The 14806-nt window shown below is 42.2% G+C and overlaps 1 protein-coding gene across 1 annotated transcript in view; it reads left to right on the forward strand.

The window, feature by feature from the left end:
• The window catches only part of LOC115230951 (thioredoxin-like protein 1), an 11886-nt gene extending 9754 nt beyond the window's left edge, over nucleotides 1-2132 (forward strand). Inside the window, exons 5-6 of the mRNA XM_029801055.2 lie at nucleotides 1-96; nucleotides 2083-2132. The exon at nucleotides 1-96 is cut by the window's left edge and continues 9 nt beyond it. Of these exons, the coding sequence (XP_029656915.2) occupies nucleotides 1-96; nucleotides 2083-2112 (126 nt within the window). The 3' untranslated portion in view covers nucleotides 2113-2132. The remainder of the gene's footprint in view (nucleotides 97-2082) is intronic.
• The last annotated feature ends 12674 nt before the right edge of the window (nucleotides 2133-14806 follow it).

The raw sequence follows: 14806 nt of genomic DNA on the forward strand, positions 1-14806 counted from the left end.
AAAGACAATCAGCAAGGAATGGACACAACACAACTAGATTACTTGTGTTTTATAGGAACCCCCGTATCTTCAACAGATATGTCTGATTTCAAAAGGGTACGTCAGTTTATTCTCCCCATTTTCTTCTTTCTCTCCTTTCCAGTCAGTTCTCTCTAACTGCTGGGTGGAAGCATTAAATCTCTGCAGATCGATCAATCAGTTAATGATCTGTTTACAAATGCTGGTCGTCAGTAAACTGTAACGACCATCATCATTAGTGTCCTACACTATCATTGTTACTACCTATTTCTTTATTACCCCACAAGGGGCTAAACACAGAGGGGACAAACAAGGACAGACATAGGTATTAAGTCGATTACATCGATCCCAGTGTGTAACTGGTACTTAATTTATCGACCCCGAAAGGATGAAAGGCAAAGTCGACCTCGGAGGAATTTGAACTCAGAACATAAAGACAGACGAAATAACCTATTTCTTTACTACCCACAAGGGGCTAAACACAGAGGGGACAAACAAGGACAGACAAACGGATTAAGTCGATTATATCGACCCCAGTGCGTAACTGGTACTTAATTTATCGACCCCGAAAGGATGAAAAGCAAAGTCGACCTCGGAGGAATTTGAACTCACAACATAGCGGCAGATAAAATACCTATTTCTTTATTACCCACAAGGGGCTAAACATAGAGGGGACAAACAAGGACAGACATAGGTATTAATTCGATTACATCGATCCCAGTGTGTAACTGGTACTTAATTTATCGACCCCGAAAGGATGAAAGGCAAAGTCGACCTCGGAGGAATTTGAACTCAGAACGTAAGGGTAGACGAAATACGGCTACGCATTTCGCCCGGCGTACTAACGTTACTACCACCACCATAGTCATCATCATCATCACCACCATCATCATTATCACCATGCTTTGCTTTCCCTGTCACGAGCCCTTGTCTATTTCCAAAGAAGTCTGTATTTTCCCTAATCCTTCAGTGGGAACATGATGACCAGGCATGTTTTCACGGAAGATTGCAAACGAACAACACTGCTTACATGAAGGGGATGTTTCTTTACAACAAGTGCACAATGCCTGCAGCACAAGGAAATACATACTACATAGTGATGATGATGATACACATACGGTACAAAAAAATGTACATACTCTTTACTCTTTTACTTGTTTCAGTCATTTGACTGCGGCCAGTAAAAGTAAAAGAGTAAAGAGAGTAAGAGTATATATATATGATGCATGATTAATTAAAACAATGTGAATGAAAAAGATTACATTTGACAGTAATTAATGAATGCTAAAGGGTTAATGAATCTGTCAGGATTGTGACAGTCCTAAGACACACACACACACAGATGTGCATGCACATACGCACACATACAGATATGCATGCGGTGGCACGTAAAAAGCACCATCCGACTGTGGCCGTTCGCCAGCCTCGCCTGGCCCCCATGCCGGTGGCACGTAAAAAGCACCACCCAATCGTGTCCATTTGCCAGCCTCGTCTGGCCCCCATGCCGGTGGCACGTAAAAAGCACCATCCGTCCATGGCCGTTTGCCAGCCTCGCCTGGCACCTGTGGCGGTGGCACGTAAAAAGCACCATCCGTCCGTGGATGTTTGCCAGCCTCGTCTGGCCCCCATGCCGGTGGCACGTAAAAAGCACCATCCGTCCGTGGATGTTTGCCAGCCTCGTCTGGCCCCCATGCCGGTGGCACGTAAAAAGCACCATCCGTCCGTGGCCATTTCCCAGCCCCGTCTGGCACCTGTGGCGGTGGCACATAAAAAGCACCCACTACACTCATGGAGTGGTTGGCGTTAGGAAGGGCATCCAGCCGTAGAAACATTGCCAGATCAGACTGGGCCTGATGCAGCCTTCTGGATTCCCAGACCCTAGTTGCACCGTCCAACCCATGCCAGCATGGAAAGCGGACGCTAAATGATGATGATGATACACACGGACATAGTCCCAGATATGTACACCTGCATGCACGCACACATGCACTCACAAACACTCAGACATTTGAAACACACACACACAGACACCTGTATTTAACCCTTTATTCTTCTTTGTTTCAGGTTGCTGGTAAGAAAGGTGAAAGCCATTAGAAGAGGAAGGAAAAGAAAAGTAAAAAAAAAAACAAGCAATGCTCCAGCTGGTATACTGCAATGTTCCCCCCTCTCCCCCATAAAGAGATTTCTTTTTCCTCTCCCTCTCTGAAATGCAATCGTCTGAACTGATTTCTACTGATATCCGGTCAAAAAATGAGTGTCAGCTGATGAAGGGGAACTGTTTTCATTTTTTTTTTTTCCTTTCTTGTTTCCTATTTGTTTATATTTCCTGACCCCACTCTCCCACTGTCTTAGTGTGTGCAGTGGTAAATTTACAGCCCCTCGTTCCTTGTCCCCCCTTTCTCTCTAAACCCACTCCTAACTCCTCTTTGTTTCTTGTCTTGGCTTCTTTCCCCCCCCCCGACCCCAACTCTCTCCCTCCCCTGTTTCCAGCCCTTTGCCACTTCTTTTTCTCCATTTCTTCCTCCTCTGAACACTTCCAACACTTCAATCTTTTTTTTTATTAATACAACAGAGAAAACATCAAATAAAAGGCTTTCTTTTTAGTATTTTAAAATATACACATGTATACACACATATATGCACACACACACTCTCATACATGCAAATATAGATATTTATATATAAATGTACACACACACACACACACATATATATAAATTTTTTCAATGAAAAAAAGGTTGACAGTAACTTCAAAGTTTTAACGAGCTTGCCTTCATTAGACTGATGAAGGCAAGTAAACTAAAACTTCATTGCAAAAATTAATATTTACTCAACTAAAAGGTATTTAGAACAACTTCAGTTTAAGACTAAATCGTTTCTACACAGAACACGAAAACAAACACACACAGACACACACACACACACACATATATGCATACATACACGTCTGTGTGTTTATAAATGTAATTACACATGCATGAGACACACTTCAACCATTCTGTTTGTTGATATTTTATGATCATAAAAAAATAATAATAATAATAATAATAATAACAAGTTTAGAGATAATGAGGGAGACACCAAGTAAAACAATAACAAGGACTATTGATAATGTTGATAATGACTATAATTATAATCATCTTAATAATAATTTTGGTATGAGTTGGTTATTTTTCTTTTTGGTTTTTATATTTGTGATTTTTTCTTTGTCTGTGTGCCGATGCCAGCCCCGCCTGACTGGCCCCTGTGCCGGTGGCATGTAAAGAGCACCCACTACACTCTCGGAGTGGTTGGCGTTAGGAAGGGCATCCAGCTGTAGAAACTCAGCCAGATCAGATTAAAGCCTGGTGCAGCCATTTGGTTTGCCGGCTCTCAGTCAAACTGTCCAACCCATGCCAGCATGGAAAGTGGATGTTAAACAATGATGATGTGTGTGAATTTATATGGGTGTGTGTTTGTGTACACACATACACACACACACACACACACACACACACAATAGAGGGATATAAAAATAGGTGTCTTGTCATAGACAAGACACCAGAATACCTATTTCTTTACTACCCACAAGGGGCTAAACATAGAGGGGACAAACGAGGACAGACAAAGGTATTAAGTCGATTTTATCGATCCCAGTGCGTAACTGGTACTTAATTTATCGACCCCGAAAGGATGAAAGGCAAAGTCGACCTCGGCAGAATTTGAACTCAGAATGTAACGGCAGACGAAATACCTATTTCTTTACTGCCTGCAAGGGGCTAAACATAGAGGGGACAAAGAGGGACAGACAAACGGATTAAGTCGATTTTATCGATCCCAGTGCGTAACTGGTACTTATTTAATCGACCCCGAAAGGATGAAAGGCAAATACCAGAATACCATTTGGGGTCTCCTGGTACGTCTTCTACATCAAGACCCTTCTTTCTCCCCCACTATTATTCTTCGTAACCTCTCAGCAGCAAATAATACAAAAACCACCTCCTTCTGTACCTCCTATTTATTAATAGATGTGGGTATCTCTGTATTTGTCCCCATAGTAGCTTGACGACCTGTGATGGTTTGTTTACGTCCTCATAACTTAGTGGTCTGGCAAAAGAGACCGATAGAATAAGTACCAGGCTTATCAATCAGCGTCTGACCCTTCGTTCAACTAAAAATTCTTCAAGGCTGTGCGCCAGCGAAGGGTAAAGGAAAGATGAAAACATGTACTCTTTTACTTGTTTCAGTCATTTGACTGTGGCCATGCTGGAGCACCGCCTTTAGTCGAGCAAATCGACCCCGGGACTTATTCATTTGTAAGCCCAGTACTTATTCTATCGGTCTCTTCTGCCGAACCGCTAAGTAACGGGGACATAAACACACCAGCATCGGTTGTGAAACGATGTTGGGGGGACAAACACAGACACACAAACATACACACGCATATATATATATACATATATACGACGGGCTTCTTTCAGTTTCCGTCTACCAAATCCACTGACAAGGCTTTGGTCGGCCCGAGGCTATAGTAGAAGACACTTGCCCAAGGTGCCACACAGTGGGACTGAACCCGGAACCATGTGGTTGGTAAACAAGCTACTTACCACACAGCCACTCCTGCGCCTATATTCTTTTTATTTTTACCTGTTTCAGTCATTTGACTGGCCATTCTGGAGCACTGCTTTTTAGTTGAACAATTTTACTCCTGGACTCAATCTTTATAAGGCTGGTGCTTATTCTATTGGATTTGAGTTACAGGGACATAAGCACACCAACATTGGTTGTCAAGCGATGATGGGGGTGGACAAACACAAACACCTAAATATATACACGTGTGTATATATTCAGTGATGGGGACGTAAACATACCAGCATCGGTTGTCAAGCAATGCTAGGGGGGCAAACACAGACACACAACACATACATATATACGACAGGCTTCTTTCAGTTTCCGTCTAACAAATCCACTCACAAGGCTTTGGCCGGCCCGGGGCTATAGCAGAAGATACTTGTCCAAGATGCCACGCAGTGGGACTGAACCTGGAACCATGTGGTTGGTAAGCAAGCTACTTACCACACAGCCACTCCTGTGCCTATGTATGTACACATGATTTACATTTGATGGATATTTGTCCTCATCTTGTTCATTGTTAACACATTTCGGCTCATATAACCCTCCAGCTTTCTTCAGGTGTCTTGAGGAAATTTCAAACCTGGGTTCTCATTACTAAGGTATTTTTCGATGTTGTTATTATTATTATTATTGTTCAGGTCACTGCTTGGAATCAAACTCGGAATCCACGGGCATATGGCATAATGGTTAAGAGCGCAGGCTACTAACCCTGAGATTCTGAGTTCGATTTCAAGCCGTGACCTGAACAATAATAATAACAGTAATAATAACAATGAAAAATACCTGAGGAATGAGAATCCAGGCTCGAAATTTCCCCAAGACACCTGAAGAAGGCTTGGAGTGTATATCGGCCAAAATGTTGTGTCACTGCGCAGGAGTGGCTGTGTGGTAAGTAGCTTGTTTACCAACCACATGGTTCCGGGTTCAGTCCCACTGCATGGCACCTTGGGCAAGTGTCTTCTACTATAGCCTCGTGCCAACCAAAGCCTTGTGAGTGGATTTGGTAGACGGAAACTGAAAGAAGCCCGTTGTATATATATATATATGTGTGTGTGTTTGTCCCCCTAGCATTGCTTGACAACCGATGCTGGTGTGTTTATGTCGCCGTTACTTAGTGGTTTGGCAAAAGAGACCGATAGAATAAGTAGTGGGCTTACAAAAGAATAAGTCCCTGGGTCGAGTTGCTCAATTAAAGGCGGTGCTCCAGCATGGCCACAGTCAAATGACTGAAACAAGTAAAAGAGAGAGGAAGAGAATTCCTTATCTCTTAAATATAGAACTATGCATACACACATAGATATATGTGTGTGTGAAGGTGAAGGTGCATGGCTTAATGGTTAGGCAGTTAACACTCATGACTGCCTAGATCTTGGGTTCAATTCCTAGACGAAGCGGCGAGTTGTGTTCTTGAGCAAAACACTTCATTTCACATTGCTCTGACCTCGCTTTGGATCCGCAGGGAATGTTCGTCTGCTCACCTAAACCAGCAGGGTGGTGTCATTGGATGGCTAAAACAATGCAAAGTGCATTGTGACCAGCGATGTGTAACAACATTTGATAGTCTGATTGGTCACATGATACATCATCATTTCGTGTCTACTTTCCATGCTGGTATGGGTTAGACAGTTTGGCTGAAATTGGTAAACCAGAGAGCTGCACCATGAGGCAGTCTGATTTGGCATCGGTTTCTTGGCTGGAGGTCCTTCCTAATGCCAACCACTCTGAGAATGTAATGGATGTTTTTTTACATGACACTGGCATCGACCAAAATTACGATCTCACTAGGCTTCCAAAAACAACCTTGCTCAGACTGGTGCCTCAGAGGGGAACTTTGTAGGTGAAATCCCATGGTCATTCTTGACTGAAAGGGGCCCTTAGACTTTTACCCTATGTACATATAATGGTGTGGACAGGAGAGACTGGTATGGGGCAGCTGATGGTCTTCCAAAAACTACGATCTCATTTGGCTTGACGAGTTTTCTTAAGCATGATGTATCGCTGAAGATCTCGGTCACTTGTCATTGCATCTGTGAGGCCCAACGTTTGAAGGGTGCCTTTTATGTGCCACAAGCACGGGCGGGTGCAGGTTACGTGACACCAGCATTGACCATGTGACTACAATCTCTCTTAGCTTGAGGAGTCTTCTCCAGCATGGCATATTGCCAAAGATCTCGGTCACTTGTCATCGGCTCTGTGCGGCCCAACTTCATCATCGCCACGTAGCGTCCGCTTTCCATGCTGGCATGGGTTGGACGGTTTGACTGAGATGTGTCAAGCGAGAAGATTGCACCAGGTTTCAATCCACTCTGGCAAAGTTGGATGCCCTTCTTAATGCCAACCACTCCAAGAGTGTAGTGGGTGCTTTTTACGGGCCACTAGCATGTGTGTGTGTGTGTGAGAGAGAGGTCTGATCAAAAAGTATATGTGTTTGAGAGAGAAAGTCTGTGACCTCCTGACCTAGGGTTAAATAACAACCACCCCGCCTGTGCCGACATATATATATATATATATACATACAACAACAGAAAATAGCTAAAAGTATGTTTATTAGTCTTTGTGGTTTCTCTGCTACGGTCCTTGGTTTTAAGCTGTTGCAAAGTTTTTTTCTGGTCCCAGTTCAGGGCCGTTATCTGTTTTCTTCTCCGTTGCCAGTAGAGGGAGATGTATGACAAAGGAGTAGTTTCCTTCGTAGTGGCAAATGTCATGGATGCGCTTCATGAAGTTCTTGTCCTTGATGTCGACCATGGAGATATAGAAGACCTCTATATTTGGTTTCTTCCTCACAAGCACAATGACCGCCGTCTTCAACAAGATCTCAAACGGTTGCTCCAGGAAGATTGACTGCACCAGGGAAGTGAAGAACGCCAGAGCCCAGGCAATGCTCATCTCGTAGCCATATGTGAGACCATACAGCATGATAAAGTAGGTAGAAATGAGACAGAAGGTCAAAGTTATAGTCCAGGATATATACACAAACCACCAAGGCAGAAATCCATGTGACGCCAAGGGGTTGGAGAACTTCTTGGATTCCTTCTTTGTATTTGAATCCTCGGTATCCCCTTTGTCCTGATTCAGTGAAGCTGAAGACTGTTTCTCATCCGTCTTGTCTTTTTGACTGTCCTTTTCATGGTCACCAGAAGCATCTGTTTTTGGCAACGGGGCAACAGCATTTGCTGACCGCTCCAAATAAACAGACCCCGTTTCCTGCTCCTTCTCCATGTCCTTCTTTAGTTCTGCTCTGCTGTCTTGCTGTTTGTCATCGGCCCCTGCAGTTGTGCCCTTTTTCGGTTTCACTTTGGCATTGGCACCAGACGGTCCTGACCTGCTACTTTCATCTCCAATAAGGCTTTGTAAAATGTTATAAACGTTTGGGCTGAGGCTTGGACGGACATGGAGCGAAAACGAATAGCTGCCGGACTTATTCTCCGTATTTCGCTTCCTCTTCTGGTCTGCGGCCATCATCTCTCTCTCCTCCTCTTCCTTAATCTCTGGTTTCAATTTCGTCTCTTTCTTGTGAACAATAAAGAAGTCGTGGAATCTCGGTTTCACTTGTATAAACAGCTGGGTTAGGACCAAACCCACGGGGATAATCACCAGTGAGGTCTGCAGACCGATGATAAGGGGTGTGACAGACATCTTCATAGAACCAATTGTCACCTCTTTTTCAGGGTCATCTGTAGGGACTCCATAAAACATGATGTTGCCTAGCATGAGTGCCAGCAACAGAGCAAAGGTGCAGGTGAGCCGTTGTGCACGAGTAAAGGAACTCGGTGGTGTGAAAATGTAGCTAAACCATTGGTGAGTTCTTTGAAAACAATTTAAAACTTCCAATCGGAAAATTTTCCATCTGTGAGAGTTTTGTTGAATTGTGTCCGAGGGTTTTAGGAAGGCATGTGTCAAGAAAAGGCCTCTCTTTGGTGACATCCAGTCTGAGAGTACAAAAAGCCACAAGTCTTTTGTCTGTAAATCCTGTATCGTTACGTAATCAAGGTTCCAGTCTGGGCTTGAACCGGAATTATCATGCCAGATTAAGATCTGTTCTATATCACCAATACCATTCTCAGTTGTAAGCAGAAACCAATTTGCATCGCCCGACTGGAAGCACTGCTTGTGTGAGTCGCGGAGATATACTATAGAGCTGTGGCCCCTGGCCCCCATTAGGACTAGATAAACCCTTGCTGTGGTACCGGAACCAAGCCACCACTTTGTCTTGACGCAGACAAGATAGATGTAACCAGTTAAGTCGTTGCTGAGAACGGTCAAGGAAGCGGACTCCCTGTCTCGCCAGTCCAGTCGCTTCGTCAGATGGAGGAGTCCAATGTAGATGACCCACGCCAAGAGCACAACCAACAACATTATCGGGTTTGTGAAAACCTCTGCAAACCGATACGCGTCATCAATCGGGTGCACAACGTTAGGTGGGACAAAAAACCTGGCCGACAGCACGTTGCTCTTTTCACAGGTGCACTCAACCGCCTGGTTGAACTTGACAGAACTGTTACTCAGTTTACAGTTTTTCTCACTCCACACATTGTGATTGTCATTCCAGTTGAGACACAACTTGCTCATAAATCCAAAATGCATTGGTATTTCTATGTTTTCCACGGGTCCTTTGAGTCCCCTATGACTTTTGTTGTTCATTTTGTTCATTGGAATCTGGACTTTTATATCAGCAATGGCGTAATACCTGAATGGTTTGACCATGACAAAATAGACTTTTTCCTTGACCGAACCGACAGGTACAAGCACTGTGTAGTTGACATGGTCCACGTGGGAAACCCTGCTTTCCGACAGCCTCTGGAAATTCCCCAACACAAACTGCTTGTGCGACAGCTTCCGTGTGAGATGCACAACCACATCAAGCGGAAACGGTCCTTCATCCAGGTTAATAAATATGTGATGGTTACTGGATTGGGAACTCTTTAATGTGATCATCGGGATGGAGAAATTCCGAGAGTAATGTGGATAAAGAAAGTTCCCTTCACGACGAAAATCAAATTTTAGAATGAATTTTTTCCATTGTAGGTCAACCCAAACCTTGGGGCCAGATGCACGGAAGTATTTCGGACCAACATCAACAAGTTTAGGATTCTTTGTGTAGCCCCTGATTGAGAGTACTGGATAATTTGGCCTTATAGATTCTGCTAAAGCATAAGGATTTTCATAAATTAAAAATGCGCTCAAAACTGCCGCCCCTCCCTTCGAAGTGCTGTTTTCAGGTTGGCATTTGAACACGACAGAGATGTCTGTGTTACCGGCGTACAGCGAGGACGAGTATGGACTGTCGCAGACGCCAGATTTCAACATGGAGGTCATTATTACATTTAGCACAGAATTTGGTGATCGAATTACTACTTGAGCCCTCGATGGGTTCCCAAGCCAAATACCTGCACTGACGAGGTTGATGGCAGAAAGAAAATTATCTACTGATTTAATAGATACTCGTATACTCTTTTTCTTCTCTTCAGCGGTCATTTTAAACCTTGGTTCAACTTCATAGCTGCTCAGCATGTGACTTATACTGGACACAAGGTAGCGAGCGTCACGGTGCACCGCATCCCTTGGCATTCCTGCTGCGGCCCCTTCCTTCAGCTGAATTGCAAAATTAGAATAAATTTCGCTGCAGATAAGTTTACTGGGGGAATTGAACTCTCGTTTCTTCTTTGTGATTTCATCCATCAATGTGGACAGGTCTGACAATTTCTGTGCCTTGTCAACCTGCAGCCTGTAGACAGCCCGCAGAAGCTTCTGGCGGAGAGCAATAAAGTTCTTAAGCCCTTCTTCTTTCTCGTTTTCTGTATAGAAGGAATAGGCTTTGTTGAAATCCGTGCTGTGCTTGTTAACTTCACTGGTTAGATACAACAAAGAATCTTTAGCTATCTTTACGTCCTCAATCAACATCGCTCTGTCAATCTGATCGCTTAGTTCTCTGAATGTAATTGGTGGTTTCACTGTGTACCTAAATGTCGACAGTATCTCCATACACGTCTTGCCATTGCTGACACTGTACACATACAGATGGACGTCCACTTGATAGTTTGGTTTGGCTGGCAACGTGAAACTGGCCTCTAACGATTCCCCAAGCTTTTCATCCTGTTTTATGTAAGGCACCAAACCCTTATACGACAAACTGTAGAAGAAATAAGCCTTTTGGCTGAAAAGAGAGAGGTCTTTACAATAAAGCCTGTACAAGGTGACCGTTTGGAAGCCTGACTGTGGCTTCATTTCACAGCGTTTCTCGAACAGGTAGGGGAGAATTTGTATCTGTATGTTGTACCTGTACCGGTTCACATCATCTTTTTCCACTGGTTGACCGCTGTCTAAATTCATGGTCACTTCGAGGGAAATTAAGTTTGGATAGCCGTCCTTAACAAGCTGCGATGACAAGAACAGATATTGTGTGTCTGTGCCCGTAGCAACAATGATGCTAGCACCTTCCATATTACGAGCATCAAAGCAATGTATTTTTTTCTTTAGGTCAGCAAAATTACACTGAAACAAATCGTCAACGCCCAGGACTTCATACTGACCAGTGTTGCAGTTGAGTTGGTAATGAACGTTGCCTTTCTTGCCCTCTAAACTTAAGCAGCCCTTTGCACACTCTGTTGTGAGTTTTACAGACTCAGTTCCTGAAGCCACAATGGTTAAATACTTTGACTTTGGAACGATGCAGTCTGTTCGGATGTAGTCATCTCCCATCAAATCAACGGATTTTGCTTCGAGCAAGCGCTCCATGAATTCTCCGTCCAGGCAACTCAATTTTACGTTCATTGTGCTTTTCGATGCTTTGCTTTCAATGGTGTTGGAAACTTTGAAGGTGTCGTAAGGAATAGGTTTTTGGGCAACGACACAGAGCAGTATTCGTTGACCTGACAACGACAACAACAACAGCAAAATCATATTGAAAACAACACGACAACATTTGCAGATTTCCATATTGTTGAAAAATAATTTATAACAAGAAAATATCTCAACAACATGATGATGATGATGGTGGTGGTGTTGATGGTGAGGATGTAACAGAGCTGATACTGCAAGTGAAAAACATTTTTTAAAAAAAACACTAAGAAGACAGGTGAACAACACCCCAAAAAAAAAATGTTACATATACAGATCAATGAAAGAAAATTGCTTTTGAATAAAGAAAAAAAAGAGGCAGAAGAATTAGATGGGAGAAAAATGGTTATTTTTGTTGTACAATGGCATGGAATGATCAAATTTTAATTATGATGTCACAGCTAATTGTTGAGAAAAAGTCTGACAATATTTTGGTTGGCCTTTAAGTTTGCTTTTGGAAAAACAGTTTAATACAAGTATATAAAAATTATGTGTGTGTATATGCATGTCTGTGTATGTACGTGTATATATATGATGATGATGATACATATATACATACATACATGTCTATATATGTGTGTGTGTGAAAATGAAAAATCACACATACATTTTCTTTTTTTTTCTAGTTTCATCTCAGAGCTGCGGCCATGCTGATCCACCGCCGTTTTGTGCTACACGGTTATTACGACGAACCTCGTCTAATATGTGGCACTTGGTGAAGAATGGAGTTTGATATAGCTACCCTCATTTGCACCTCTTGCCGTGAGGTAGGTTCATCTGGGACTCTTGACAGGAAGATGTCCAGCCTTGATTTAAAAACCGCTACATCTACTTTGTGCAAGTTCCTCAGACTCTTTCGGAGAATATTAAAAAGCTGTGGGCCCTTGAAACCCAGGCTGTTGCAGAAGCTGGTCCTGAAGCGTGATGGCATTGCTGGGATCTTTGGCACTATGCAGTGTCGTCCCGTTCTAGCATTGGTGTAGCTTACAATGCCAAAATTTTGCACAATTCCTTCCAGGATCTTCCAGACATATATTACTGCATACCTCTCCCGTCTATGTACATATATATGTACATTATCATATATATATGTGTGTGTGTATATATATATATATATGCCATGATAGATCGTTAGCCACTACACACATTTTTTTCTCTCCTTGTTTTTTTCTGTGTCCCTTTCTGTAGAAGAGTGTAGACTAGAAACATTAAAGACTTTTGCTGTTCCTGAGCATTATACTAATATATCTGTTTGTTTTTTCGTAAACCCTCCCTATATATATATATATAATTTTTCTATCGTCATGGCTCAACAGCCCTCACCGTTTGTTTTTGCTGCCTTGTTCTCACAGTTCTGTTCTTCTTACCACTTTCACCCTCTGCAAAAAATCCCAAATTTCATGTAATTTGCTTTGAGGGAAGGACTGTTTCAATGAAGTCCTGTATTGTCCTTACCTTCAAAACGTGGAGTAGATGAAACAGGGGACAACTGAAGAAGGGGGATATTCTTCATGTTGCATGTCTCGTTTCTCTGTTTGTTTTCTTTTCGTAAATTGAAAAAAAAGTTCGTTTTCTATGTTTTGGTTTCTCATTGTGTTCAACATTTTTTTCATCACCTCTACACATATATGCATGTGTATATATACATATATATGTAGGTGTGTACATATTTATATTTACATATTATATATTATTTACATTATATAGATATTGATTTGCATATATACAATCGTTGTATATATATATATATATGTGTGTGTGTGTGTGTGTGTATATATATATATATATATATACTCTTTTACTTGTTTCAGTCATTTGACTGTGGCCATGCTGGAGCACTGCCTTTAGTCGAGCAAATCGACCCTGGGACTTATTCTTTGTAAGCCCAGTACTTATTCTATCGGTCTCTTTTGCCGAATCACTAAGTGACGGGGACGTAAACACACCAGCATCGGTTGTCAAACAATGCTAGGGGGACAAATACACACACACACACATATATATATATATATATATATACATATATACGACAGGCTTCTTTCAGTTTCCGTCTACCAAATTCACTCACAAGGCATTGGTCGGCCCGGGGCTATAGCAGAAGACACTTGCCCAAGATGCCACGCTGTGGGACTGAACCCGGAACCATGTGGTTGGTTAGCAAGCTACTTACCACACAGCCACTCCTGCGCATATATATGCAGACACACATATATAAAAAGAAAGCTCAAGTTACAAAAGATTCTATTGATATTTGCATTTTCTTATTAAATAAAATTTCATCAAACTATTTCTCCATCATCCATAACTTATATATATATATAATTATAATAATATAAATAATATATGCATATATACATACATATATGTACATACCTACATATATATGTATGTGGTTGGCGTTAGGAAGGGCATCCAGCCGTAGAAACAATGCCAGATCAGACTGGGCCTGGTGCAGCCTTCTGGCTTCCCAGACCCCAGTAGAACTGTCCAACCCATGCTAGCATGGAAAGCGGACGCTAAACGATGATGATGATGATGATGATACATATGAATATGTAGGTACAAAACCAGTTTCGGACAATGAAAGAAACAAACAGATAAAGGAGACAGGTAATATAAAGAACAATCCCTTCATCAGTTGACCCCTGTTTTATCTACTCTGTATTTCAAAGGTTGTGTGTGCATGTATGTATATCTATATATATAAAACTGTAGTTGTGTGAGTGTCTGTCCCCTTCAATTTAGATTCCTAACTACTCCCACATTTTGCGGTGCAGTTTAACCAAATTCGGGTATCTTATAGTCGTGATTCATATCGAGCCCGTCTGAGTATTAGCGCGCGTCTACGATGAGTCTACGATTTTAAAAATAATTTAACATTTTTTATTCCATTTTAATGCATAATTTTTCGTGTGTCGATGGCGGCGGAGTTGGCGTTGATGGTCACACCTGCACCTGTTTGCTTCTCCCCCTTCTTCCCTCCCTCGTGAAGCTGTGGGGAAGGGAGTGTAAGGAAATCAACGTCGTAATGCGTTGTCAAGGAGACCAGCGTTCTTTTAGAACAACGACTTCATGGCTTGAAGACACCCAAACAGAAATGGATAAGAAAGCCCGAATTGGCATCTATAAGGGAAGTAACTCTCTAAAAATGCTTATATAGTTATTTCCCTTACAAACCCGAGCAACGCCGGGTGATACTGCTAGTATATATATATATATATATATAGTGTAATAAATAAAATATATGCATACATACATACATATATGTACGTACCTACATCTACATGTATATATACATGCATATATAAGTATATATACGTGAGTACAGGACACCACA

This window comes from Octopus sinensis, unplaced genomic scaffold, assembly GCF_006345805.1.
Source record: "Octopus sinensis unplaced genomic scaffold, ASM634580v1 Contig16887, whole genome shotgun sequence".
NCBI lineage: Eukaryota > Metazoa > Mollusca > Cephalopoda > Octopoda > Octopodidae > Octopus > Octopus sinensis.